The sequence below is a fragment of the Cryptomeria japonica genome, chromosome 3 (assembly GCF_030272615.1).
Source record: "Cryptomeria japonica chromosome 3, Sugi_1.0, whole genome shotgun sequence".
Taxonomy (NCBI): domain Eukaryota; kingdom Viridiplantae; phylum Streptophyta; class Pinopsida; order Cupressales; family Cupressaceae; genus Cryptomeria; species Cryptomeria japonica.
Window position 1 is genome coordinate 462,677,852 of NC_081407.1, and position 25,960 is coordinate 462,703,811.

Genomic DNA, 25,960 nt, shown 5'->3' on the forward strand with positions numbered 1-25,960 from the left:
AAGGCTCTATTTGATGAATTGGCTAATAATTAAGTTTATTATGAATCAATTGAGAATCAACCATACGTTCGAAAATTTCATAGCTTCAAGATTTGTCCTTGAAAATTTACTTCGTCTTTGGTCACATGCAAGCGGTTCATGAGTATTAAGATGTTAATTAATGGATGAGAAAACCATTGTTCCTCAAACGAATCAAACAACCTAAAATAATTATTAAAATAATGATGAATGTTCATCTAAATCTCATTATCTAGCATTTCAAGAAAACAGGAGTTCTATTGCAGAGATACCTAGGTGGGGGTTCATAGCAAGTCACATGATTAGGACTCTTTCAGAAGTGTTGCACGAGAATACAAAGGTACAGGAATCGTCAAAGTATCTGACCAAATTTCACTATATCTTGGTCAGCAAATGGAACTGTTTCAACAGATTTGGACTTACTGCACACCTATAGATTACCAATTTTAGACTCGTCCACTTATACATCTTGCAAACTTTTATTGTAATGAATTTTAATATAAATCGTGATTGCAACATACCAAATACATTTCCCTTGCATTTTCTAGAGGTACACACTACATTGCCTATGATTGTATTTACGTTACATCTCATAACTTAAGTCGTAAAACACCACGGCCCTAAAGTCTATACCGGTAATGGCTTAAATACCCCTGTAATTCCTGGTACACATTTCCCATGGCTTAAATACCCCTATAATCCCTGGTACCCATTTCCCATACTATTGTTGCTTCCCTTTCGAACCCATGTTCACTTATTTTTTCATTATAAATATTGTTGAGAAAATTTTCAAAAAATTAAACGAGTGCATGAAAAACCCTACCAAGTCCACAAAGTTGTATTTAGAAATCAGCAAGTGTCGGTTTTTGCTAACGTGAACAAACAAGCAAACAGAGTCTAAGACCCAATTGTAAATTTAGAATGAATGAGATTCTTAGCTATAAATTTTCTCAAATTAGTTTTTAAATTTTTAAAATAACAGTGGCAGTATTCCAGACTAAGAAATCAACGATAAACAAAACAGGGTTCACCACCCATATCTGACAGAAAGCATAGATCTTCGAACCCATTGTTTGTTTACACTAATTCTGACTAATCTTCAATTGATGCCTGTAGTACCATGCTAAAGGCAACAGGCAAAACAAACTAGCATGTCTGTCTGTATCTAGACATCATCTGCATCACTACCAACTACAGGAGTGTCGGCCAAGAAGTTCCGGCCATCCCCATCGACCATCCTTCCCCTGTCCAAAAATCCAGCCAATGACAATGGTTGAATTGGGCACACAATTTTCCTACCTCAAAATTCCTTTTCCAAGAGAAAAAAGACTTCCATAAGCACCAGATCACTCAATTTGAAAAAACATGTGCTTTACCGTTCCAAGATGAACTTTCCCTCCTTGTACTTTTGACTCTTTTCATAGGCAGCCTCCTGCAAACATGCCAGGAGTAAAGCTCCAAAAGCGTGATGAATTGAACGAACAATTCTGTTGTATAGTGATAAATCTGGAAATATATTATAAAACAGATTCAAGCAGTGAGACCTACATATTTCCAGCCAACGATCCGCCCACAACAATTGCAAAAAATATCTGCTACTGTATGTATTCCAGTTGTCATCATTCTGTCCTCTAGAGGCCCAACAAATACATTAACACTGCAACATAGAAATAGCACGATAACTAAAAATCCCAACCACCCAAATACCACCATGCAGATAGAGTTTCATAAGCGAAAAAACATGATAAAATCAGGAATATTTAATTCCAAAATACAATAAAGTAAAATAAAAGGGAGAAATATACTGCAATCACTACGTCAAACTACTATTCACAATGCAAATTGATATTAGCAATGCATAAATGAACAATATATTACATATTTGAAACTGGATCAATGCTTTATATTACTTCAGGGAATTTGACAGATGTGGATTCCATAGTTTGTAACTCTCATATTTCATTTTTTGCAAAAGAAAAATTCAGTCTGGAATGGAGTGCAAACAGGTCTTCAGAGATTGTAGCTTCAAACCAACCAATATCTTTCACCCAGCATCTTATTTCCTGGTTACTACATAGTGTTTTAAGATGACTCATCGTCACACATATAATTGACTTCTCATCCTCTGCTAATTTTCAAATGTCATACAATTTATTTGCAATATTATCCTCTTATTAATAAATTAAAAAATCTGAATTAATTGATATACATTTGTCATTTAATTGCACAAACCACGCATTTCATACATTTCATCAAATGAAATTTATCAGATATTACAGTTAGGCCATTGCAAGGCAATTTTCACAACTTAAACCTAAAAGTGAAGGAAGGAAAAAACTTCAACAAACAAAAAGGCCCAAGAACTATCAAAAAAGGATATTTAAATCCTTACTAGGGTCCTTCAGATTCCTGAAACTGAGAAGGATTGAGCAATAATTGCTTAACTAATTGACCCAAGTCATCTCAGCTAGGGAAAAAGGTCCATTCGTCAAAGCAATTGACGTTATCTACCCAGCTTTGAATTCAATTCATATAGATGGCAATTTTGGCTCATTTATACCACTAGTATTTTTAACACTGCTACTTTGAATAAGAGTTCCCATTGACAGCTAGAGAAACGAATTCCTTTCTGATGAGATTGTGGCTACTTAAAAATTATATTATGCAGCTTGGGTTGCATTTAAACTTATATTGCTCAAACACCCTAATTACTGATAAGTTTCAAGAATCCAATTCTCTTTGTTATTTGTAGTTTTATTCCAAATTTTTAGCTGCAAGTCTTGGACTGCTTTTAAGGAGCTTGAAATGACAAACGGTATGGTATGTCACAATTATTATACTGATATTTGTATTCTTCACTCATTAGTCCATACTTATTAGTTTTGGGAACAGATATCCTTAACTGGCAAGGCATCAAGTTGTCCTAGCACTAAGACAGTCTTCAAGTTTTGATCCTACCTATTGACTCTTGGATAGCTAAATCATGGAAACGTTGGTGTTTCATCCATGGTCAAAAAGTATTCGAAAAAATTACTTTATTACTGTAATTTATTAAATGAACTGGCCACACATACAGAAAACCCAATTTTTCCCTAAGTATCAAAAAGTGGAAAGAATATGACAAAATCTCACATACTTTTTGTTGAAGTGGTTAGATTTATGTCAGAATTACATATATATCAGTAGAAGACCTTGGAGAAGTCCCAAACTTTCCATGAAATCTTAACATCTTAACAAAAACACCTTCAATCATGTTGAAATCAAAACACAAACATACAACCAAAAGCTATAGTTGAGACTCTACACGAACAAGTTACCTAGACCCTGCAGATAAAGAATCGTGTTGAACTTTTTTTATAGGTATGCATTCAACAAAACAGCAAATGAAGTAGATTGTTATACACTCATTAATTTATGCATCTCGAAAACAGCATTTTCAACTTGAAATTTTTTTTCATATAGACCTTATATTATTGTGGAAAGAAAAACCAAGGTCCATGACAAAAGGTCTGGAATTCAATAACCATAAGCTGTAGATTATTTCTAGAGACAATATAATCTAGGAAATTCTACCCATATCTAGTCCCATAAGCATGAAAGTCGCACTTTTTCTCCCTCCTCAAGCAATCAACCCACACCGATTGTCAGTCATTAACAACAACCTCCAAGTCAAGAACCAGACAAGAAGCTAACCAAATTTCAAAATCAATTTTATATCTACAAATCAACCATATGGCAATATCTTGGATTAACATAAAGTTTAAGAAGAATATTTACAAACAAAAAGCTTGCCAGAAAAGTACAGTAGCTTGGTATAACCAAAAGGTAGAAACTTGTGACAGGCTATTAGAAGAAAATAAAGTGACAATGAACAAAGAAATGTATGGAGAGTAAACATAAAATTTAAGAAGAAGAATTACAAACAAAAAGCTTGCCAGAATAGTACAGTAGCTTGGTATAACAAAAAGAGGGGGACTTGCGACAGGCTATTAGAAGAAAATAAAGTGAGAACGAACAAAGAAGTGTCTGGAGTAATCAACCAGTTGTTGGCATCATCTTAACTGAGAGATGAGCAATACACATGGCAAATGCCAGCAGAGATACAGATGTAATTTTAAAAAACGGTACAGAAGTATATGAATAAAGGAATGTCTACATTACATATAAATATAGTCACCGGAAAATGTCAGTACAGGTAGAACATATCATTTTGAAATAGGGTACAGAAGCATGTAAGGCTATATTAGATTTACATTTAAATAAAGCCACTGGGAAATGTCTGTATGCAGAGGGAAATGGATACCCCACTCCACAACCCAAGTTTACTGGTCACTAACTTGTCGTATAGTAATAATAAAAAGTCAAAATTAATAATAATTCCAAAGAAATTAAAGTTTGTTAGAAAAGGGTATGGGCCATCGCAGAAGACATCCAACTAAATGAGGAGAATAACTCACAATCTCATTGCAAACAGATAAAAGCTACTCAAATATTTTGTATATGAATGAGAGGGATGAACTGGTGATGACAAGACATACTGGCACTGGAGACAATATAGAAGGTGTGAGAGTGAGAGGTCAACAGTTAGTGACAATATAAAAAGTATAACTCAATGCCATGCCCCTGCCATGACACTATTCACAACCTACCCTAAAGAAAAACAATGAATAATAGACGAGAAAAATTCTTATTAAATAAGACTTCAAAAATTTTCTAATGTGCAGTCCAAGGTCAATAGAAGATATCTCTATTCGTGTTGAGGCAAAAATAATTGATATCGGGAGGAGTTCAGCAGAATAAGCTTCAGGGGAGTTTATTGATCAATCAAATATAGACAAGCAGGGTACAAAGAACATCTATCGGGAAGTTCACGGGCGTGACCTTGGTAGCAAACCAGAAGTAAAGATCATTATGAAACAGTAGGAATATTAGAAGGAAATAACATATTTTCAGTCAAGAATAGGAGGCACAAGTGATTGGCATCAGAATGCAGAGAGTAAGATTTGAGGACCACTGATATATTCAATCGGGCCTTTGCAATCTATAGTGTTCGCGACACTACACTTCCGCAGATTATTGTGTGCACATCGGATACTCAATATCAATCAACGTTTGTAATAAGAAAGGCACTCTTTCAAATAATGACTGATACGGAGCAATAAGGATACTCCTGTATCAACAGCGATTCCCATTCCTATGACTTGATTCTATACAAACCCACAAACACTCACAGATATCAAGGGCATGGGTAATTGAGGCGTAAAGGAGTTAGTGAGGAACAAATTAGTTAAGCAGCATAATAAAAGGGTACGGGATATGAAGGGAAGAGATACCACTCTTTTGTTAAGGTACACCCAAGCCAAGAGATGCAACCTTAGGATATATAAGCCAACTTATTATGGGAAGGATAACGGATTAAAAAAGGAGAATAATCTGCCAGCAAATTGAATCCTTAGAACAAGGGACAAAATTCAGAATACTTAAGGCTACAATAGATAATCAGATCTGAGTCTAAATTATTAATATTTTAATATATGGTAGTAATGCAGAACTATGTTTAGTTTCATATATGAATTCATGATGTATCTCTGTTATTTGTTTAACATTAAAACATAAATATAATCTACCATAGTCTGTCACAAGGGAGTTGGGGAAGAAGTCTGCATTTAAAAGAGAACCGTCAAGGGCACCCTGTTGCAATGAAAGTGGAGAGAACAGCTAAAGAGGGCACAACTACTGCACTGTGGGAAGGAGAACCGCTAAGGGCACCCTAATGCAAGACATTTCCCAACAACTGTGTTGAGGGACTATTGTTAACAATTAGACATCTCTGCCCATAGAAGAATGGAGGAGAATTGCATGGAGGGAGAACTGCTGTCCTAAGGCACCCTGACATGCCTGCCCATTCCATATCATTTGTGACTGAGATTTGCATACCAGTTGAACTTGCTATTTCATTATTAATATATTCCTTGCAATATTAATAGATTTATTTCATTAGCTGTGATTGCAATGTTACAGGTTTCCAGGACAGAATTGGTTTATCTTATGTAAAGAAAGGTATTCCTAACTGTATTATATGCTTTGTTCCATATGTTTTTGTGAACTTAGGGCAAAGTAAAGAGTGATCCAACTAGGCGACATCACACTCAAGTAATCAAAAGAAGGTGTGCATTCTTCCATGCTCAAAATGACACTAACATAATAAGGCTAACTTCGATGGCTATTCTTTGTTTCCTATAAAAATTAGTTGAAGTTATCAGTTTTCTGAGTCTCTTAAAATGATTGAGACTAACACTACACGACTAAGGAAAAAGTAACTGCCACCGAACCTTCCATAAGTAAAGAAGATTTAGCATTGTAAAGGGTAATGTTAAAGAATCAAGTGGAAAAGCTGGAGTCAACCAAGTTTTGAAGAGAGACTCTAATGATTTGTATCACACATACACTAATCTGGAAAATTGGTTCAGGCCAATATATAACCAGAACTTGCTTTACCTACATTCCCCAGGGTTAGTAGGGGACATGTCACCTGTGTTTCCCCATGTCCCCATCCCCAACAGTGTTTCTAATACACAAGTAAGAGAAAGGCCATCCCCTGCCTTCCAAAGATTCTGAGACACATCCCTGAAGAATCAAAAAGAGTGCCAAACATACTGAGGGTGACCAGACATACCGATGGATGTCTGTATTATTTTTTCGTTTCTTTTTAAATTGTCTATATTCTGGCAACAATATGTCCACTGTAAATGTTTCAAGCTTGAATGCTGATCCCACAAGGGTTTAGATGAGAATGTATTTGTTTTGATGGATATGTTTGTAATAATAATTGTCAATAAATCCATGTTCTTAAATAGTCTTAGGATATTCCTGTTTTGGTTCAACTAACAGATCAGAGGCATACTATGGACAGTAGTACTAATGTAATGAGAAATACATGCTTCTTGTTCCGAGCTCCAATAAAACTGTTATTGGTATGCATCAAGTCACCACAGACCATTCTAGTGAGCATTCTAGAAAGCCTCCACTGCCATCAAATATGGAGCAGGTTCTGGATTCTCTGCACTATGTTCATGAAAAATCAGTTCATCACTTTGCTTCTAGATGGCTTGTAGCTCTCTACATGGAGTTTCCAGTGTTCATGGATTCAAAATTTTCAGACATGCACTTTAGGACAAAAGGTTAAAAGAGGATGACATGAATGGTAATATGATGATAATTGAATGTTCAGACTCACAATAACTTCGATGACTCAAAACTTTCAATCACTCAGGAGTCGGCAAAAACCAAGGGAAAAAATTGGCAAATTTTCCAAACACATAAATTTGTAAAAAGATTCTTCAAAAACATGCAACTACTGAATTTATGGAACACATTACCGTTTTCCTTCATATATAGGGACAATGTCCTTCAGATAAAAACTAAATAAATTTATTAGTAGTTTGGGCATCAACCCTCAGAAAGGGGTGCTTTGAAAATTATTAAAAACGGCTTCAGCCAGAAACCATGACTTTTGAAATCCCTAACAAGTTCTGCTTCTGCATCACAATACCTTAGCCATATTTGACAAAGGGAAGAACCATTATCCAAGGAATCAGTTACATGTGAATATTCATGTGAGGAATCACCATCTGAATCATAAGAGGGATCATCATCATCTTAGGAAGAAGCATCATGTGAAATGTCATCATCTGCATTAGAAGCTTCAACGTGATCACAATACCTTAGCCATATTTGACAAAGGGAAGAACCATTATCCAAGGAATCAGTTACATGTGAATATTCATGTGAGGAATCACCATCTGAATCATAAGAGGAATCATCATCATCTTAGGAAGAAGCATCATGTGAAATGTCATCATCTGCATTAGAACCATGACGAGGGATCACCTTCCTTCTCTTAATAAATGTCCTCTAAAGTATTACTAGAGTGTCAACTTGAGAATCGGTTTCCTAGAGTATAACATCTTCATGTTTATTAAACATCAACATTATGACTCTGATTTCTTTTAGAAGAGTGTCATGCTTTAGACAATCATCCTTCTCGTTATTTTTCAACAAGTAAATGCTTTCTTATGCATCATGAAACTTAGCGAATTTGTATAACTGATAACATGTAAATACTATGAAGTGAGTCACAAGCTACAAACTTGAAACAGCTTTTGATGTCTTTCACCAGTGACCACAACTTTATTGGACCAAAATTTGGCCTCCCTTCTGATTTAGTAACATTACCACAAATACATAGGATTTGCAACAAATATTCCGTCACCTTTGAACTTACAAGGTACATCAAAACAATGTATCTCTACATCCACAACATGACCATATAAATCAAAAAACCATTCAAAACAGCAAGAGTGTGTATAGATTGGATAGTAACAGAATGGGGACTACCATCAATACTTCTTGGACAATTGTCTCCAATATTTTGAGCCTCTTCAATATCATCAAACTGCTTGAAGAATCTCTTTCACTATGTCATGATTTGCCACAATTTGAGCAAGTTTTTTCCTTTTGCTAGCTTCAAATAGTCATGCTAGAGTTTAGTTTCGTCATCTCGTAACTCTTATATGCATTGGGTTTATTTTCTGCCTTCAATGTAGCAGGCTTTATTCCTTAGATCCTAGCTTCTCATCTTGAATATTGTGATTAAATCACTTTGTTCCAAGCCAAAATATATATTATTCTATCAAAGCTCAAGAGGATCAAGAATAGAATTTACTACTCAATTGAACAACTCACTTCATTTTTGTATAGAAGAGACTTTTCAACATGTCCAAAGGCTAGTTTCCTTGAATGTAAAATCACAACTTCTTTGTAGTATGAAAACTATTTTCTCGAAAGGCCTCATCCAAGCAATTGTTGAATTTGACCAATTATTCTTCCATTGCTTGGAGCACTTTCAATGCTAATAGTAATCCATCATAAGATTCTTATTCTACATGTATCCTTCCATATCATGCTCCCAAATATTGTAATTCTGCCCATTTAAAATAGTAACTCTTGAATTTGAAACTGTACTTAGATCTCCTCAACACATAGCCAAACTTGCTCAAAATTTGCACCAATGCCTAAGGCTCATTGATACTTCAAATGACTGAAAAGAGAGTTCAATGACCATTTTTTGGCCTCTAAAAGCTTATGGAACAAAAAACCCATTTCCCTCCAAAATTAAATTATTAAATGTAGCATTCATATAATGGGTGCAGATAATTATGTCACTTCTCTCCAGTTTATTTGCTGTTCCAATGTTCATCATAAAAATTGATTGATTTACACTGACCAGACCTTCTTCAATAAGAAATTTCAAATTTTTGGTCCAACTGTCTCATGCTAGTCATAACGATGCGACATCAGCTAACAAACTATTGTTCAATGGTCCCATCAATGCTGATGTCAACAATTGAATACCAAAGAGGGCAGAACCGAATCCTGGCACTCTACTTTTTAGAATCAAGGCCTGGTCCAGCATGCAAGTTGACAACCTTAGACCGCAAACTGGAACTCTACTTGCTAGCATCAAGTCCTGGCCCAGCATGCTAGTTGACAACCTTTGGCCCCTAACCCAGACGCTCTACTTGCTAGCATCATGGTCTGGCCCATAATGCTAGTTGACAACCTTTGGCCCCCTAGGAAGGCTTCTAAGCTCAAAGTTAACGTCAGACGATGCTTGGGTTAAGTCTAGCAACACTTCGACCCCACCTACTTCACTGCTCTAACTAAACCCATTCTGCAACAGTTCACAAGATGAGAATACTCTTCCACCCAAAACTCAAATGCTTTTCTGTCAGTAATCAACCCACTCTCCATTGTAGCACTGTTAAAACCAATAACATCAATGACCTATTCCTAAAGGTATGATTTGGACAATTGCATTCTACTATACTAGGCCTTGATAATATGTTGCTTAGCTCACCTACTTCTTACCATCTACAAAAATAAAACTTCAATTTGGGGGACAAGATGACATTTCCATAAAAAGTGCTAAAAAAGAATCCTTAATGACTTTTTGCAAAAAACTCCAAAAAACAAGGGAATTTTTGATAAATTCCAAAAAAACTGTTAACATTTGGTGAAAAATCCTCATTTGACTCCAAAATGCAAACTGCAGAGCATTAGGACCTAATATTCACATCACGATATTTGTAGAGCTTCACCTTCAATCAACATATAGATTTGGTGAAAGGTTATTATGAAGAAGAAAAAACTTCCTCCCAAACCTACATCCAAGCGCAAACAAATATGTAATTGGACGTGGAAGCTCTTCTACAACTCTTGCAAGAGATTCAATGAAGCCTTTAGGAACTACCACCTAGGCTCTCATACCATATAAAAAGTGTAATAAAGATTAATTTTACTCCATAATGTAATTTAAAAGACATAAATGGAGGGTATGGGAAAAAGGAGGGCTGAGGAGCAAAGAGAGTGCACATAGCATACCAAACTATCAATATAGATTGATTAATCAAAAATCTAAATCACACACAACTCTCGTCTATAGATACCTACATCAGCCTATGAAATTATAGATGTAAACCCAGATAAGACTAAATCACAAGGCACTTCAAAATTTCCCCCATTCAAATCTTATACAATAATCCTATGGAAACCACTATATGTTGCTTCAAGGATTTAGTAAATGAACCCTAACTTTAAGCATCCCAAAGGTACAGCCACAACTAGTGACAAGGCAATTGGCAAGGGGGGTTTAACCCAAACAAGCAAATCTTCACTACAATTATAATTACAAGTACAATGCATTACAATTACAATTGACTGATGATTATATTATATTACAATTCACAGCTTTGTTTTTCATGTTATTAGTATATAAATGTGAATTTTTACTCGCAACACAGTCCAAATTGTAACTTACTTCAGGATGCTCTTGCTATATAGATAAAATAGAAGCTTATTTTTGGTAATAACTAGCATCATCAAAAAACAAATAGTCCAGCTATTACTAAAGAAATGAAAGACAGAAAAAATGAGCAAAGCTTTAAGTAAAGTTTTAATAAGGATGAAAAGAATCACCACAATTTCTAGACAAGTCAAGCAACATTATATAGAAAAGTGAGACTTGATGACATATTCCAACGAGCAAAACAGATAAGAAACCATAATCAGTAACTTAATCTGGGATTATCCTATGAAAAAAGTAAAAGCAAGTATATAATAACACTACAAACACGTGAAAAAGTTAAGGGATCTGGAGTCAAAATGGCAAAAGCTTTAGCCCACCCCTCAAGGATCTTTATGGATCAAGGAGATAATTCATTCATGCTTTGGGTAGCAGATTGTGTTATGTAACACAAAGCTTACTATTATCTCAGAGATGAATTACTAGCCAATGCAACAACCCACAAATTTAAAAAATTTATGTGATTGGCACTTCCACAATATTTCATAATTATGCCGAAGACATATTATACGCACATATCGATACAAAAATGTCCGTCAATAAAAACTAGAAGCATCTAATTTGACGTGTTTGTGACACTTAAATGCATGAAAAGCAACAAAACATTTTATTATTATTTTTTAAATTTTATTTTATTTTATTTATTCTCTTCTCATGCAGTCAATTAACTAATTTTTAGTTATTTGATGCTAATTATATCTTCACTTCCACCTCTCAACTGCCACCCACTCTGAGTTAACCTGATCAATCAATTTGTCTATCTCCATCATGCAATCAATTAACTTCATAATCTAATATTATTAATTATGGGGGATTGAAAATGTCCCTAGATAAAGTGCACTTCTTTCTCAAGAATAAGGATAAGTAATATAAAATAAAAATATAATAATAATAAATTGGTAATACAAAAATTATAATACATCAAAACAAATAATATAATCATACTTAATAATAATTTAATATTAATTACAATATCATAATATTAATAATAATTACAATATAATGATATAATAAATTTTTAAGTGGAATAATTAACAAATATGATATCTTCCGGCATACTTTACCTATATTCTTCTAAAGATAGGTATGATAGTTAAATATCTTTGTTTGCAGAGAATAAACTAGGTTTTTAATAATAAATCAATATTAATGATCTATCTCCAATAGAGATAAAAACAACAGCCCATTTTGTGAGATTAAATGGTCCACTTGGAACTCTGCATCAAAAGTTGCTGATACAGGATTGATACTAGAGAAATAGACTAGTCATATCATCAATTCTGACCATTGGGACTTGCACCTGCTTACCAAGACTTCCCAACGGAAAACCAATCCCAGTATAATTTCACGTTTTTGCCACAATCAGAACCGTTAGGTAGATTCACTAAATCATTATGAATCTAGGCCAGATCAAAATAATATATCAGATTCAGATTTTTGGGATACATCAAATCAATCTGACCCAAACATTGTCAATGATTTTTCATTTTCTGAAATTACTATTTCTTCCAACTGCAACCTTATGTCCCAACCAACTTTATCTGATCACTCTGATCAGAAAATTCCTAATTAATTTTTTGTATTTTAAATTTACAATTTCATTCCTCTAAATTTTTCAATATGCTTATGATGCACGCATGCACACATGCCTACCCGCCACACACAAAGTTCTTCTAAAGCAGGATTACTATTTTTTCCAGCATTTTACTCATCCCTTAGGAATTTGAACTTCTGAATTGGACAACTATGCTGCTTAGCTTGCTACCCAAATAGTAAGAAAGAGTGATTCACACAGCAGTCATGTTTCATGTTCTACATATCTCTTGTTAGCAGACCTCTTGGTTCTTGAAACACCTTGAACCATTGCACTAGCCCTTCTAGTTGATATTTTTGCTCTTGGCTACAGTTGATTTGTTAAGTCTCTAGTTCCACCAACTCTCCTTGGTTGTCCTCTAAGAATAACAATTAAAATTTATCTAGTACATTTAAGTTTATCAACCTGGTTGGCCCTCACCAATGCTATAATTGGCATGCCCTTGTTTGTATTGATGATGAAGGCCTCTCCATCCTTAAGCGGGCAACTTTTATTTTCCTTCCTCATAAAGAATGCATTCCTTATGCACAAGTAGGATCTGCCAAATATGACCCTTCACACATCAAAGTCAACAACATCTACCTCCACCAATGCAACTAGCATCAATGAAAAATCTGATTTTGAATTACTTAGTCACTTGCATCTCTGCATCAATATATACCCATTCAAATGGATATGCATGCAGATATCCGAGTCCCTAATACATGCTTTCTTGCAAGCTCTTCTGAAATAAGATCCTTTTTTGGAGAACAGAAAAAAAATTACATCTACCTTGGTCCACATGACTTGTATTTTAACATGATGAAGCTGCCAGATACAACTCCCAACACAGCACATCTGCCAGTATGACTTGCCCATGCTTCTCCACATCTGTTCTGCCTCACAAAAGCACAATCCAGCAGCAAGTCATCTTCCTCTACTTCGTTTTTAAGTTGTAACAAATAGGAAGATATTAACATTGACTTCCATTTTCTTTACCCATGACTACTGATGCACACTCCTGTTCTTGCGTACAAACCTGAGCTGCCTCCCACTTGCAATCAGTCCATGCAATGAAAAAAAAAATTGTCCAACTCATATAGCTTGTCTAGATTTTCCTTCAAAATCATACAGCTTCATCCTTAGCGCCACTCTAACAACCACCATTGATGCCCACAGTGCAGTCAATGTCTCACACAGACCTACACAAGCCATCATTCTCTTTAAAGCTCCAACTACAAGGCAAGTGTGTGCCTACTAGTTTTGTTTTGAAAGATGTGAAGCTTATATAATGCAATGAGTGAAATAGATTAAAGGTGCTTCACTTTGCAGATCCTTCACCAATCTCTCAAGAGGTTCTATATCATATTAGAGCAATAGCATTTCAGCAGAAACTAAGCCACAAATAGGCAACACTAATCTCATTGTAATTGTGCCTGTTAAAAAGGCTTACACAGAAAAGCCAAGTTGGTTATCCATGAAACAATCTTCACAGGCAAACAAAAATAAGATCTTAACAATACTCCTAATTTATCTAGTTTTAACCACTAACTTCATATCTGACAGTGTATGCTTGAGGCTTCTACTTGTGTTTTCATTTCTTTGTTTCAATCCAAATCCAAGGGCACCAAAACTCCACCCCTTCCTTTCCCTTCCAAAACAAAGGGTATGAACCCACAAATTCCTGCAAATCGAGAGGAACAAATTTGATGCCAGTATGTTTGCAATTGCTCAAGATATTCCACAAACAATTCACCAACACAAAATAGGATTCGATGTCTTAAACATGCTTTCTACTGCTGTCACACTAGATGCTATGTTTCATTTGCATTGGAAGCAGACTGAGACCATGCACTGATTAAGAATAATTCAACCACAGCAATAGAAATCAAACATACATAAAAGGAAATCTGCTACAACAAATTCAACACATAAAATACCCTTTAAGATACCTAATTTGCAAAAAACATGTAACAAGGAATGGGTTGAGCCTTGTAGTTCCTACAATGAATCACCAAATACATTTTATATTACAGAAAAAAATGTCTCACCACGGTACAATGAACTGCTATAGCTCCCTACATATAACTCTCCAGTGGCAATCTCACACTGCTCAGTTGGCTGCTGGACACTACCTGGAACTACCAATAGGAACGACTTACATGTCGGTGAATTGAAATCGAAACACCCATCCAAATTAAAAAAGGACTGATTGTAACATCTGTTCCCTGCTGACCAAGTTTGGTGAACCACATGATACTCTTTCACAAATGATATTTACAATGATGCACTGTGAAAACACCAAATGCATTAAGAGAGAACTTAGTAGCTCCAAAATGAATGGTTAACAAGACATGATACTTGCTGGAGATTTCACAAATGGATAGCAATTGAAAGTTGAAACATCCTTGATTGCGAGGAATGGCATGTGGTTTAATGCGCATAACCTGGAGTAATATTAGGATGAGTGACCTGCCAAGTAATTAAAGTTACTGGTTGCAAGTCCCAAACAGCAACAATTGATGCTATGCAATAATTCATTTTGGCAGTTTCAATGCCAATGTTTCACCTATTTGAGCATCAAAAAATGCAATGGCGCTCATAAGAGATTGTAAACAACCACTAATGAAGGATGGGTCATGAAGATTAACTCAATAAACAGCGTGAGCAATTGTGCATTCCTTATCACTGGTATCAAATTTGTTATGAACCTTAAATGTATGCCAAAAGAGAGATTCTAAACAATGCATGGTGATCCTTCAGATGATAAATAAAGATCGAAAAATGGTTGATGTAAAAACCAAATCTGCAATCGTGCTTCCCTTACTCATCATTTCCTTTATCTTTAAGATCTAAATTTATGACAATAATGTCAATGTAGAATTCTATTTTGCATTGAAGCTAATGTCGGACAAAACCTTGTGTGTACTTTCGAAAGTTTTCGAGATATGTAACTATGTGGTTTCAGTCCAAAGCCATCATCTAAGTCCTTTCATCTATTGGTCAAAGCACAAAAACAATTAAACTGTGCAAACAGCAAAGCGTTGAGGGAAACCCTTTCATGAGCATTGTACCAGATATCATTTGGAAGAATGTGACAAATTTTTGTGCAAACCCAGTTCAATGTTTGTAAAATTTCAATGCTTTAATTTTTGTTGTCCTCTATTCCAAAAAACGTTTAAATCTTGCACCCGAAATTTCATCATAATGATATTTCTTTGGGTTATGCTCACCTAGCACCCTTTGATATTCAGTTAAAACTTTGGAGCCTAATTCCTCTTTAGTCAAACGTTATGCGCGTTTCTCTAAAACAGGCTACTAGCTTTTAAATGGGAAAATATTAAATAATTTGACAAAGTAATTTTAACATTTTTAATTAATTAATTTAATATTTTTTCCATCCTAATAATTTGGTAGTGAAACTTGTAAAGGTGCCTATTTGCTCGGAAATTCAAAATGCTCAACCTTTCCCTCAAGCTAATGGTTAATCCTTCATTCGGTTATGCGCAAAAAGTTGGAAATGCTTAAATCCTTTGCTCAAAATAACGGTTAATTGCTTATCCCATTTTGCACAAAAATCTCACAAAGCTTAACCTATTAACCAAGTTAATGGTTAATCCCACCTTCCATTTCGCACGAAAAAATTGCAACGCTTAACCTCTTGGCAAGTTAATGGTTAATTCTCACTTCCATTTTGCGCAGAACACTTGCAACACTTAACCTCTTTGTTAAAGTTAAAGGTTAATCCTTCACCTCGTTTTGTACAAAAAGCTTGCAGTGATTAACCTATTAACTAGTTAATCTCCTGTGCTCCATTGCGCATTTTTCAAAAACCTATTAACCTCCTTTGTGTCATAGCATCCTTCCTGTCAGATTGGAGGTTTTGAAATAGCCATCGAAAGCCATTGAAGCATAATGGAAAGGGGACTTTTGTTGTAATGGAAGTGCAAGCAAGAGGTGGAAGTGGAAACGAGGCGCATAAACCATTTGGAAAAATCCCTCAAAATGATGAAGACACAGCCTTTGAAAGCACAGAACTAAGCATGTGAAAGGTTTTGACTGAATACCTCAAATAGATGCCATTTCATCTACGAAACCCGGGGACGCGTCCCCTACCTGAAAACCCCCGTCCCAGTCCCGAGGACGTTTCGGGGACTTGGGGACGGCCAGGGGACGTCCCCCCCCAGTCCCCAAATTGTCAAAATTTTGAGGGGACGTCCCCGAAACGGGGGGACGGCTTCCCTAGCTGTGGGGGACGTCCGTACGTCCCGGGGACGGCTGGGGACGGATTGGGGACGTCCCAGCCGTCCCGGGGACGGCCAGACGTCCCCCACATCTAGGGCTAGGGAAAAATATTAAAATAAAAAAAGTCGTATTTTCAAATTTTTTTTAATGATGTTTTTTGCATAATTGAGGGAGTGAAATATCTCATGAAGGGTTTTTTGCCAATAGAAAAATAACACCCGATGCCTATATAAAATAATAAAAGTATTTTTGGCCTCGCGGGGCGCTGCCCCTTGACCCCGCAAGGGGCGATGCCCCTTGACCCCAAGTTGGGGGCGCTGCCCCCAAACCCCCGTCAAAAAATATAGGGGGGAACTGCGCTGATGGAAGTAGTGAAAATTTAACCTCTGAGTCTGATTAGGCTCCATTATGTATTTTATTTCTTTAATATCTATTATGATATGCATATTGACAATGTGAATGAATTGAAATTCTGAATTATGAGTGCATATTGAGTATTGAGTCTATTGATAATGTTGTATGTTCGATGTTTGCATTCTAAAATGCTTTCATAGTATCATACACATGCTATATCCATGTTTTCATATGAATATAATGTATAGATGCATGCTTTATCCATGTTTTCATATGAACATTTAGAATTTTCCTATATATTTTAAATTTTCCCTATATTTTATACAGCCGTCCCCTTTGCCGTCCCCCCCCGTCCCCAAATTTGGCAAAAAAATTTGCCGTCCCGGAAACTCGTCCCCCCATCCCCCCGTTCCCCCGTCCCGGAAACTTGGGGTAACGTAGCATTTCATGAAATGCAATGATTGTAAAATTTGGTTAAAACAGATTTGATGCAAAGGCTTTAGCAAGTTCCAAGCAAATGCAAATGGCAGGTGTATTTCTAGCATGTCTTGTTTGCACTAAAATGAGATTTTTACAACAAAATATGGACATCCACTAAAGCACATACCAGGCCGTGACAGCTTAACAAGAATGCTTCAAAAAGACATTATCTCATAGAGAGCAATTAATGCAAGAAATACATGAAATAGATTTGTTGACAAGGCTTCCTAGAGTTTAAACAAATGCTCTGCACAGTCATGCAAGCTTTAGAGAAGCACAGGAAATGTTTACACATTGCTTCAGAGAAATGTGATTGCTTGAATTGTAACAAACTACAGGTAGCATGCATAATATGGAAGCTTAGATGCCACATGAACTGTTCGACAAAATGGCTTAAAGAGATGTCATTTGAAGATGCAATGATTGCAGCATGTCCAAGAAGTAGATTTGTTGATAAAGCTCCAAAAACTTTAAAGCAAAAACGGCTAGTGTACACGTATGTAAATTGTGAAAACATATGCAAAGGATGTGAGCTGTTTGCCAAAATGCCTCAAAGAAATGTGGTCACAAAGGATGCAATAATTGCACAATATGTATATATTTTATTTGTTGAATATGCTGCAAAGTAATGGCTCCACAATATCCATGTCAAGGTGATAGGTTTGGACAGGGATACCAAGGAGATAGGGAAACTTGATAGGGAACTTGGTTTATCAAAGGAATTGTTAAGGGAATCAAATTTAGAAGTATTAGAGCATGAAAAAAGCACTTAAACTTTTTGAAAAGAATGCCTCCAAGGTACATGGTCTCATTGGAATGGCAATGATTACAAGCACAAATCGGATTTGTTGAAAATGCTGCACTAAAGCATTGGACCAATTTGCTAGACTTGTATGCAAACGTTGAAGCATAGACACGGCAGGTGAACTATCTGACAGAATGCCTCAAAGAGATGTCATCTCATGGAATGCAATCATGGCAAGTGCACAGGTAGACATACATGCAAAATGTGGAAGCATACATAAGGTGTGTGAGTTGTTTTACACAATGCTTCAAAGTGTTTTATCTCATCCACGACAATGATTTCAGGATTTGCACAAATATGATTTGTTGAAGTTTTAGATGCTTTCAAGCAAATGCATTGGGCTGGCGCAGAGCCAAGTTCCACAACCTTTGCCAGCATTCCTTTATGCCCGTGCTGGCTATTTGGAAGATTTTCTAAAGTTTATATTTAAAACAAAAAGGCCACTTACACCTATGTCGATTGCTTTAGAAATGTTTTCTCGGTGCAATGTGGAAGGATAGACAGAATACGTAAACTCTTTGCCAAAATGCCTTCAAGGGATGTAATGAAAAGAAATTACATAGTATTCCAAATGGTCAAAACCGAGAAGATATTGCTTCTAAGTTTCCTAATTACCTTGTTTAAAAAGTGACTTACACCACTCATTGTAACTAAAAATTAGGAAATAGACTCTTTCTGCACAAAAGTGAAGAGGATTCTAACTAATCTCTTTTTGCGCAAAAATGAAGTAGCTATTAACCCGAAAAGAAAAGTTAGTTACTAGGTAGTTATCCTATGAAGCCCATAAATACAAGGCTATTTGTAATATAAAAAGGGGGACTTTTTACAAAGGGGCAACTCTGGTGAAATTTTCAGAAACTTTTCAAAGAACTTTTTTATGTTCATGCTATGTATAGAAAGGATTTTGGACTTGTATATTTTCAAAAGGATAATGAAAAATGCATCTTGGTTCGTGGGTTCTAAATGTATTCCTGTGTTATCGTTACCAATTTCTTGTATGTCAAATTGGTAGTCTTTTTATGCATATGTGATCTGTGCAATTGATGTGATGATACACAAGCAACCTTTGGTATCTCAGTTTGAATGTGTTGGAGTAGCCTCTCTTTGTATGTCGAGATCTGTCAATCTTCTTTCGTGATCATCTCATGGCTAAACATATTATGTTATAAACTCCCCTTGTAATTTGTTACCAATTGGGAAATCTCAGTTGATGTTCATATGTCTATCATTGGGGTTTCTATCTTTTATATCTCTTTAGTTTTATGTTTTCTCCTTCATGTACTTTATAATTTAAAGCATGCGAAAATCCCAAAAAACCTCATCATATGAGGGAGCTGCCCCTCTCAAAGGCAGAGGAAGATTGTTGTTTTATCAAAATCTCTCCAACTATTGGCATGGTTGTCACTGCTCTTCAGGCGAACAGGATCAATTTTGGAGAAACGATTGTAGTGACAAATCTGTTTACCAACAAATTCATATAAAGCTCAAAGAGAAATCTAATATAGAAGACAAATTGACATATGAGAAACACAGATAATATTGAACCCAAAAAACAAAGACTATATGTTGCACTCAAATACCCTTCTACTATATGCCAAATGGGAGCTCCAGAACAGGGGATGACAACCCTTTGAATGATAACAAAAAGCAGACTTTATCAAATAGGCACTTTTGCAGTTAGCATATAAATTGTTGATTAAACGCTATAACAAAACATTACAACTGCTTCACATCACTGCTAAATTTGAAGGACATTTAATCAGATCATTGTGTGCCTTGATAGTCAGTAGGTACAAGCGTCATTTGACAAAAGCCTCAGCAAAATGCAGTTTCACAGACAACTATATTCAGTGGGTATACGGAGGTGCTTGTTAATATACCCATGAAAAGTTTTAGTTGAAAAAAATTTGCAAGTCTAAATAAATCCCATCGGAACAGGGATTCTAAATTGCAACTGCTGATTCTTGTCACAAGTACTTGTTGATTTTCAAGGAAATTCAATGGCAAGCACGATACCAAACTCAATTACCCCCCCACAAGCTAAAAAGGAAACAGTGGTTCATGTTCTGAGATCCATCAATACATACTTGCAAAATATGTGAATATTCCTAGAGCACACAAATTGTTTCTTAAATTGCCACAGTAAATAGTGGACTACATTCTATACCAATGTATACACACAAGCTTAGCTTGCTATTAAGAGGTTTTCATGCAAAAACCTCACAGGTCCAAAGCAAGTCTTGCCATCCTCTGTTAGCTTCCTCCCTTATTGTCCCAATCTTGATGATTTGGTAAATGATGTCAATTTGGGTCCATGAAACTATTTTAGCTGCATTAGCATCCTCCCAGATAACATTGAAAACAAGGCCTTACAGCAATGTCCAGAGGTCCAAAGTAATGGAGTGCAAGGAAACCTCTATTTATTCTAAACAGGTGTATTGGAAGCAATTGCTAAAACAGTCGTTTCTGATTTTGAAATTTTCCTTTTATTCTAAAGCCTGTAATTGCACTCTTGACCATTGATACTGAACTCCTATTTTTCTAATAATATCGAGGGCAATGGACCCAGAAAAAATGACATCTAACTACCTCTTCATATACATCATAACAACTCAATAATTAGCGATGATCTATAAATGGATATACAATGTTGTCATTCATAAAATGCAAGTTGTAACATCAAACACGAACTGTGCATAACAAAATTATTTCTTAGTTAACATACAGCATTTGAATACATTACAACTTTTCCAAAAGGTAACCGTGAAATAGCAAAGTGGTGCATTTGTAAAGAGATATGAAGTTCAAATCCCCATATAACAATAGGACAACCCACAGCTCAGTAGAAATGTGTGAGCAATATCACATTCAGGACTAGGGCCTATTTGTCTCTAGAGCCAATCTCAGCCCGATGATGTTCCCAGTTACCCCTTTAAGTTTTAACAAAAAAATCAATACCTTACAACTTAAACATCTATTAGATGGGAGATTCAGATCTGAATTTTTTTTGTGATGAAAATCTTATGAATAAGACTTCCTTTGACAGTGTACAACCTGAGTTGGCCTAGTGGTGGAGAACTTATGCTCTTGAAATAGAGGTCACAAGTTCAAATCCCACAAAGGGGGTAGGGTATGTACACCTTATCGGCCTAGGCCTATTACCTATCAATAAAAATAAATAAAAAATAAGAAAAAAGACTTCCTTTGACAGTATATCATGGAATCTGAGGACAGGGGATAACTAAATAATACATGTGCATAAGTAGAATCAGGTTGCCATTAAGTGGCCATAGAAAAAAATGCAAGATACAAATGATGTTTGTGTAATCTCCATTGATCAGTTAAATATATTACAAGTCACAATATTAACCAAGGAGAGTGTAAAGAGATGCTAGTGATGCAATTTTTCCCCATAACTTATTTTGTAGAAGCAGCACTGTTGGAAGGTGCAATTAGGATCTTTTAATAGTCTTAAACTAGAAAGGATTGATAGAATCAATATTGTACGTATCAACACTATCACCAACTACAAGGTAATAGAAAAAAAATGTTGAGAGGGTTTGAAATCATTGAACTTACACGGTGTTGAAAAGATAGGCCCTCCCATTTTTGCAGTGAAAAGACTGCATAGAAAAATAGGCAATGAAACTTGAAAGTTAGGCAATTTGTAACTTGATTCAAAATAATGTAAACTCAGCCATATAACAGAATAATGGTTTTAAAATTACAATGACTTCCCATTATAATCATATATTTATTAGTGTAGTCCTACTTTACTTTTTATATTTAATAATCCCTACCCATCTCAAGATAAACCTTTGCAATACAAGCATGAGAATATATATTATCTCCCTAGCTTACCAACTCAGAATACGAACAAGTGAGTCAAAAACAAAATTTATAAGACAACAGAACTGATCAAAACGTGATTAATATCATTTCAATCAAAATAAACAATGAGGGAAATTGCTATGTCTGTAAAGACCTAGTAGTTTTTTATGATGTGAGAAAAGCTTACATTTACCGTAAAAGTGAAGTAAAGAAAAAGATTTAGTGTAAAAGTGATATGAAGAAAGAGACTCAGCGTACAGTGCAAAGCCAAGAGATAATTTAATTAACAAGACAGATGAAGGCATTTATTACCTTTGAAATTAGTTCCTCAAAGAGTGCCAAATGACTGCGGCAATGCTTGCAACTGTATGTCCTTCCATCCAGCTGTACAAGGAAAAGCCTTCCCATTTATATCCCCGAATCTCTTCCCTTTATATATTTCTTAGGCTGAAGGAATTATTTGTTGCAATCTCTGCTCCGATAAAATGGCTACATATAATACCTCACTTAATCAAATGTCCATGTGGATTGGAAATGTCCTCTCTTTAGGAAACACAGAGGTAGACTGGTGAACTTTTGGAGTAGATACTGACACAGGTCAGGATGAGAGTGGTTGATCACTACTCACAGTTGTGGGCCTCCCAAGACACGCATAGGACTGTGCCTAATAAGCATTCATATATGGTTGAGCCCTGATTTATACAGTTCAAATAAAAATACAAGCAAGCAACATATTGAGAAATTGCATCATCACCTGTGAAAATACAATCAAGTGAAATATTGAGAAATTACATCATCACCTGAATGAAAAATAAATAAATGTGGCACGTCATATGCAATACTGGAATCTTACACTTTATTTAACTGTGTAATGCCTACTGGATGAGCTAGATATGATGCAAAATGTCTGGTCAAATGGAATACGTAATCACATGAGGACTAAAAGGGTATTGCCATTAAATTGAAAAGAAATTTTCTGGGATGGAAAATAGTTTACAGGTATCGGTAGGTTGGTGAATCTTTCTCATTCAAAATATATGTATTATATAACACTTCTCTGCAAGATATCTTAAGGTATGGAATATAATTCCCAATCATAAAACGGATGGCAGATCTTTCTCATTCCAACCATATGTATTACAGACCACTGCTCAAGAAAGAGAGAATTTACAACTAACACAATAAATGTTTTGGGGAATGTAAAGACATGCTTTTTGAAATTCTACTAATCGGAAAATTTCTAATTTTTGAAACAATTTTGGTTCATGAAAATAGAATATTATTCAGAGGTTGCGAGCGATATAGAATGCCTCATGTGTCAAGAGCAACCTAGAATTCTCAATCTATGCATTGCGTGCAGTGTAGTGCTCCTAACATTTTACACTGGACCAAATTGTAGGAATATTCTACAGCTCTTATATTCATTACAGTCTTGTAAACTAACAATTCAAAAGAATAAGTTCTGACCAGAATATTCATCTAGTAAGCAAAAACTCTCGTTCTGGAGAAAAAAAACACCATAACTGATTTTATTTTCTGGCACTATAACTGCCAGAACAAAGTTTCAATCACAATCTATGACGAAAACAAGGTAGCGAGTATGCAGATGTTACATTAACTTTTATACTTACAATCTGCCAGGAAAACTTGTAACAATCTAGACACTGCTGAAGTGCTCCCCGATTTAGAAACTACCATCAAAACCTACACGCCATGAAGATAAAGGAAGTTTATTGGGCCTTCAAAATTAGCATTGCTTAGCTGTCATTCCAATCCAAATCGCTATTCCAAGCACCATGGCCAAAATAACAAACGACGTTGCCCAAATTATAAATTGCTGACAACCCAAATCGCTATTCCAAGCACCATGGCCAAAATAACAAACGATGGTGCCCAAATTATAAATTGCTGACAATTGAAAGGCTCTATTTACGCGAGAAACATAAACCCCCTTATCGCACAAACAAAAGGCATAAATTCTACGGCACTTTGAGAATCTCTTTTTGCCAACAAGGTTGTTGAGGGTTCGAATCCCAATTATTAAATTGGATCAAGGATTGATACCCCAAAATTATATAGAGGATAAGGCAATCTTACCAGAATATAACTGTAAAGAAAATAGAGGAGAGGAACCAAATAAAAGTTTGTTTCTACTATCCCATTGCGCTAAACGAGGGCGTCAATCGAACGGAATGAGCGACATACGCTTCGTAATGGCTTAAAGCGTACGCTTCTTGTGAGAATGGTTGCTTATCCTCTGCGAAGATGTGTAACTGAACAACGTGTTAACCGTCTATTTGGTGCGGTCTGCGGGGGTTTGACCCAAGGGTGAAGAGGGAAGGGTGGATGTTTCTATGTTTAGTACGTTAATCCCGCTGGATTTGTGACGCATCTTTCTTGAATTGAAGCCATGGTTCTATTGCTGCTCACAAAAACTCTACTATTCCTCGCCTCTTTGCTCTTTGCTTCAAGCAATGCTTTTATAATTGCATACACGGAGCTTACAACCTCCGACCAAGTGGGGCCCCTCTATGATGGTGAAAGGAGTTTTCCTATTTATTCATGCTTTAGCTGTTGGAATAAAATACTATATTTTTATAAGATAGTTTATGGGATAGCAGAATTTGTCATTTTATATTATTAATATTTATTTTTAGTAAATATATTATTGTAATCAGATTGGTTATTATTATGAATTATACTCATTTTTAAGTAAAAAATAATTTTTACACAATTCTAATAGAAGATTTTTATTATCTAGAATAGTTTTGAGGACATAGAACTTGTAATTTTAGCTTTTATTATTGTAATTATATTGATTAGAACTTGCCATCTTAACTTTTTCAATATTTGTTTTTTTATATTAAAAATAGAGAGATCAAAAAAGAGAGTACAACCAACGAGAGCCTGAAAGGAGGCCTCACATCAAAGTAGCAGTAGTACTATTACAAAGAGGAACTCAGATACATCGAAAGTGAAAAATAGGGAACAAAAGAGCTAGAGCAGAAGATCAAGGTGGATGTCCACCCAAGCGAACCAACCAAGAGGGCCCTCCATCCAAACAATAGTTTTCTGATCCTGATTCTGGGACAACGTCAAAATCTACTCCTGTTTAGTGTTGTGGTTCTTTCTGATAGCCTGGCTCAGCTTCCGGCAAGTATGCTCGAACACCTGTAAGTTGTCCAGAGTCCTTCTCCATTGGAATCCATAATTGAGCTCGTAGAAGAAAAGGGTAGCTTGACCATCCTCAAGGAACCTTCGAAATTTATCCTTCTCAATAATCATGGTAGCTTGAACCTGGAGGAAGATTTTAAAATGAGTGAGTTTATGAAAAAACTCAATAAGACCCCTTGGCTTACCTTGGTACTTTTCCTCATTCCTGCACTTCCAAATCTGCCAAAGAATGTTAGAAGACAGCATATTCCAGAAGAAGTTAGCATCCTTACTAAGCCCTTTAATGTGACCCATAACAATTTCAATAATAGTCACATTAAAGGGATAGTAAATACCAAAAAAAATCCAAATTTCTTTAGCAAATAGGCAATCAAATAAGATATGTCTACCAGTATCCAGCAGCCTGCAAATATTACATAAATCAGTATGATAATTTCTTTTAATAGGAAGTCTATCAATTAACAAGAGCCATTTAAAACATTGGATCTTGGGCTCAACAGGACTTTTCCAAATATAATTCAGCATTTTTTTCCACATTTTAACATCAAAAGAACAA

The 25,960-nt window shown here is 35.6% G+C and overlaps 1 protein-coding gene across 5 annotated transcripts; it reads right to left on the bottom strand.

Annotated features, from left to right (window-relative positions):
* Positions 1 to 911: 911 nt before the first annotated feature.
* Positions 912 to 24,694, bottom strand: LOC131078401 (protein yippee-like). 5 transcript variants are annotated; one of them, XM_058016082.2, is made up of 7 exons: positions 24,328 to 24,694; positions 23,862 to 23,934; positions 22,543 to 22,894; positions 21,979 to 22,022; positions 1,567 to 1,675; positions 1,395 to 1,450; positions 912 to 1,262 (listed from the first exon to the last, which is right to left on the bottom strand). In XM_058016082.2, the coding sequence occupies exons 3-7, from the start codon at positions 22,636 to 22,638 to the stop codon at positions 1,184 to 1,186; spliced, it is 384 nt and encodes a 127-aa protein (XP_057872065.1). In that variant the 5' UTR covers positions 22,639 to 22,894; positions 23,862 to 23,934; positions 24,328 to 24,694; the 3' UTR covers positions 912 to 1,183. The 5 variants fall into 5 exon arrangements, with proteins under 5 accessions (XP_057872065.1, XP_057872067.1, XP_057872064.1 ...); XM_058016084.2 differs by having other exon boundaries at positions 22,543 to 22,922; XM_058016081.2 differs by having other exon boundaries at positions 22,543 to 22,984.
* Positions 24,695 to 25,960: the final 1,266 nt, after the last annotated feature.

Coding starts and splice junctions, on each gene's coding strand:
- LOC131078401 (XM_058016082.2), bottom strand. CDS start 22,638: ATGGGAAGGCTTTTCCTTGTACAGCTGGATGGAAGGACATACAGTTGC. Junction 1,676..21,978: donor GCCTATCTTTTCAACACCGT/GTAAGTTCAATG, acceptor TCTATGTTGCAG/TGTTAATGTATTTGTTGGGC. Junction 1,451..1,566: donor GGATCGTTGGCTGGAAATAT/GTAGGTCTCACT, acceptor GCATGTTTGCAG/GAGGCTGCCTATGAAAAGAG.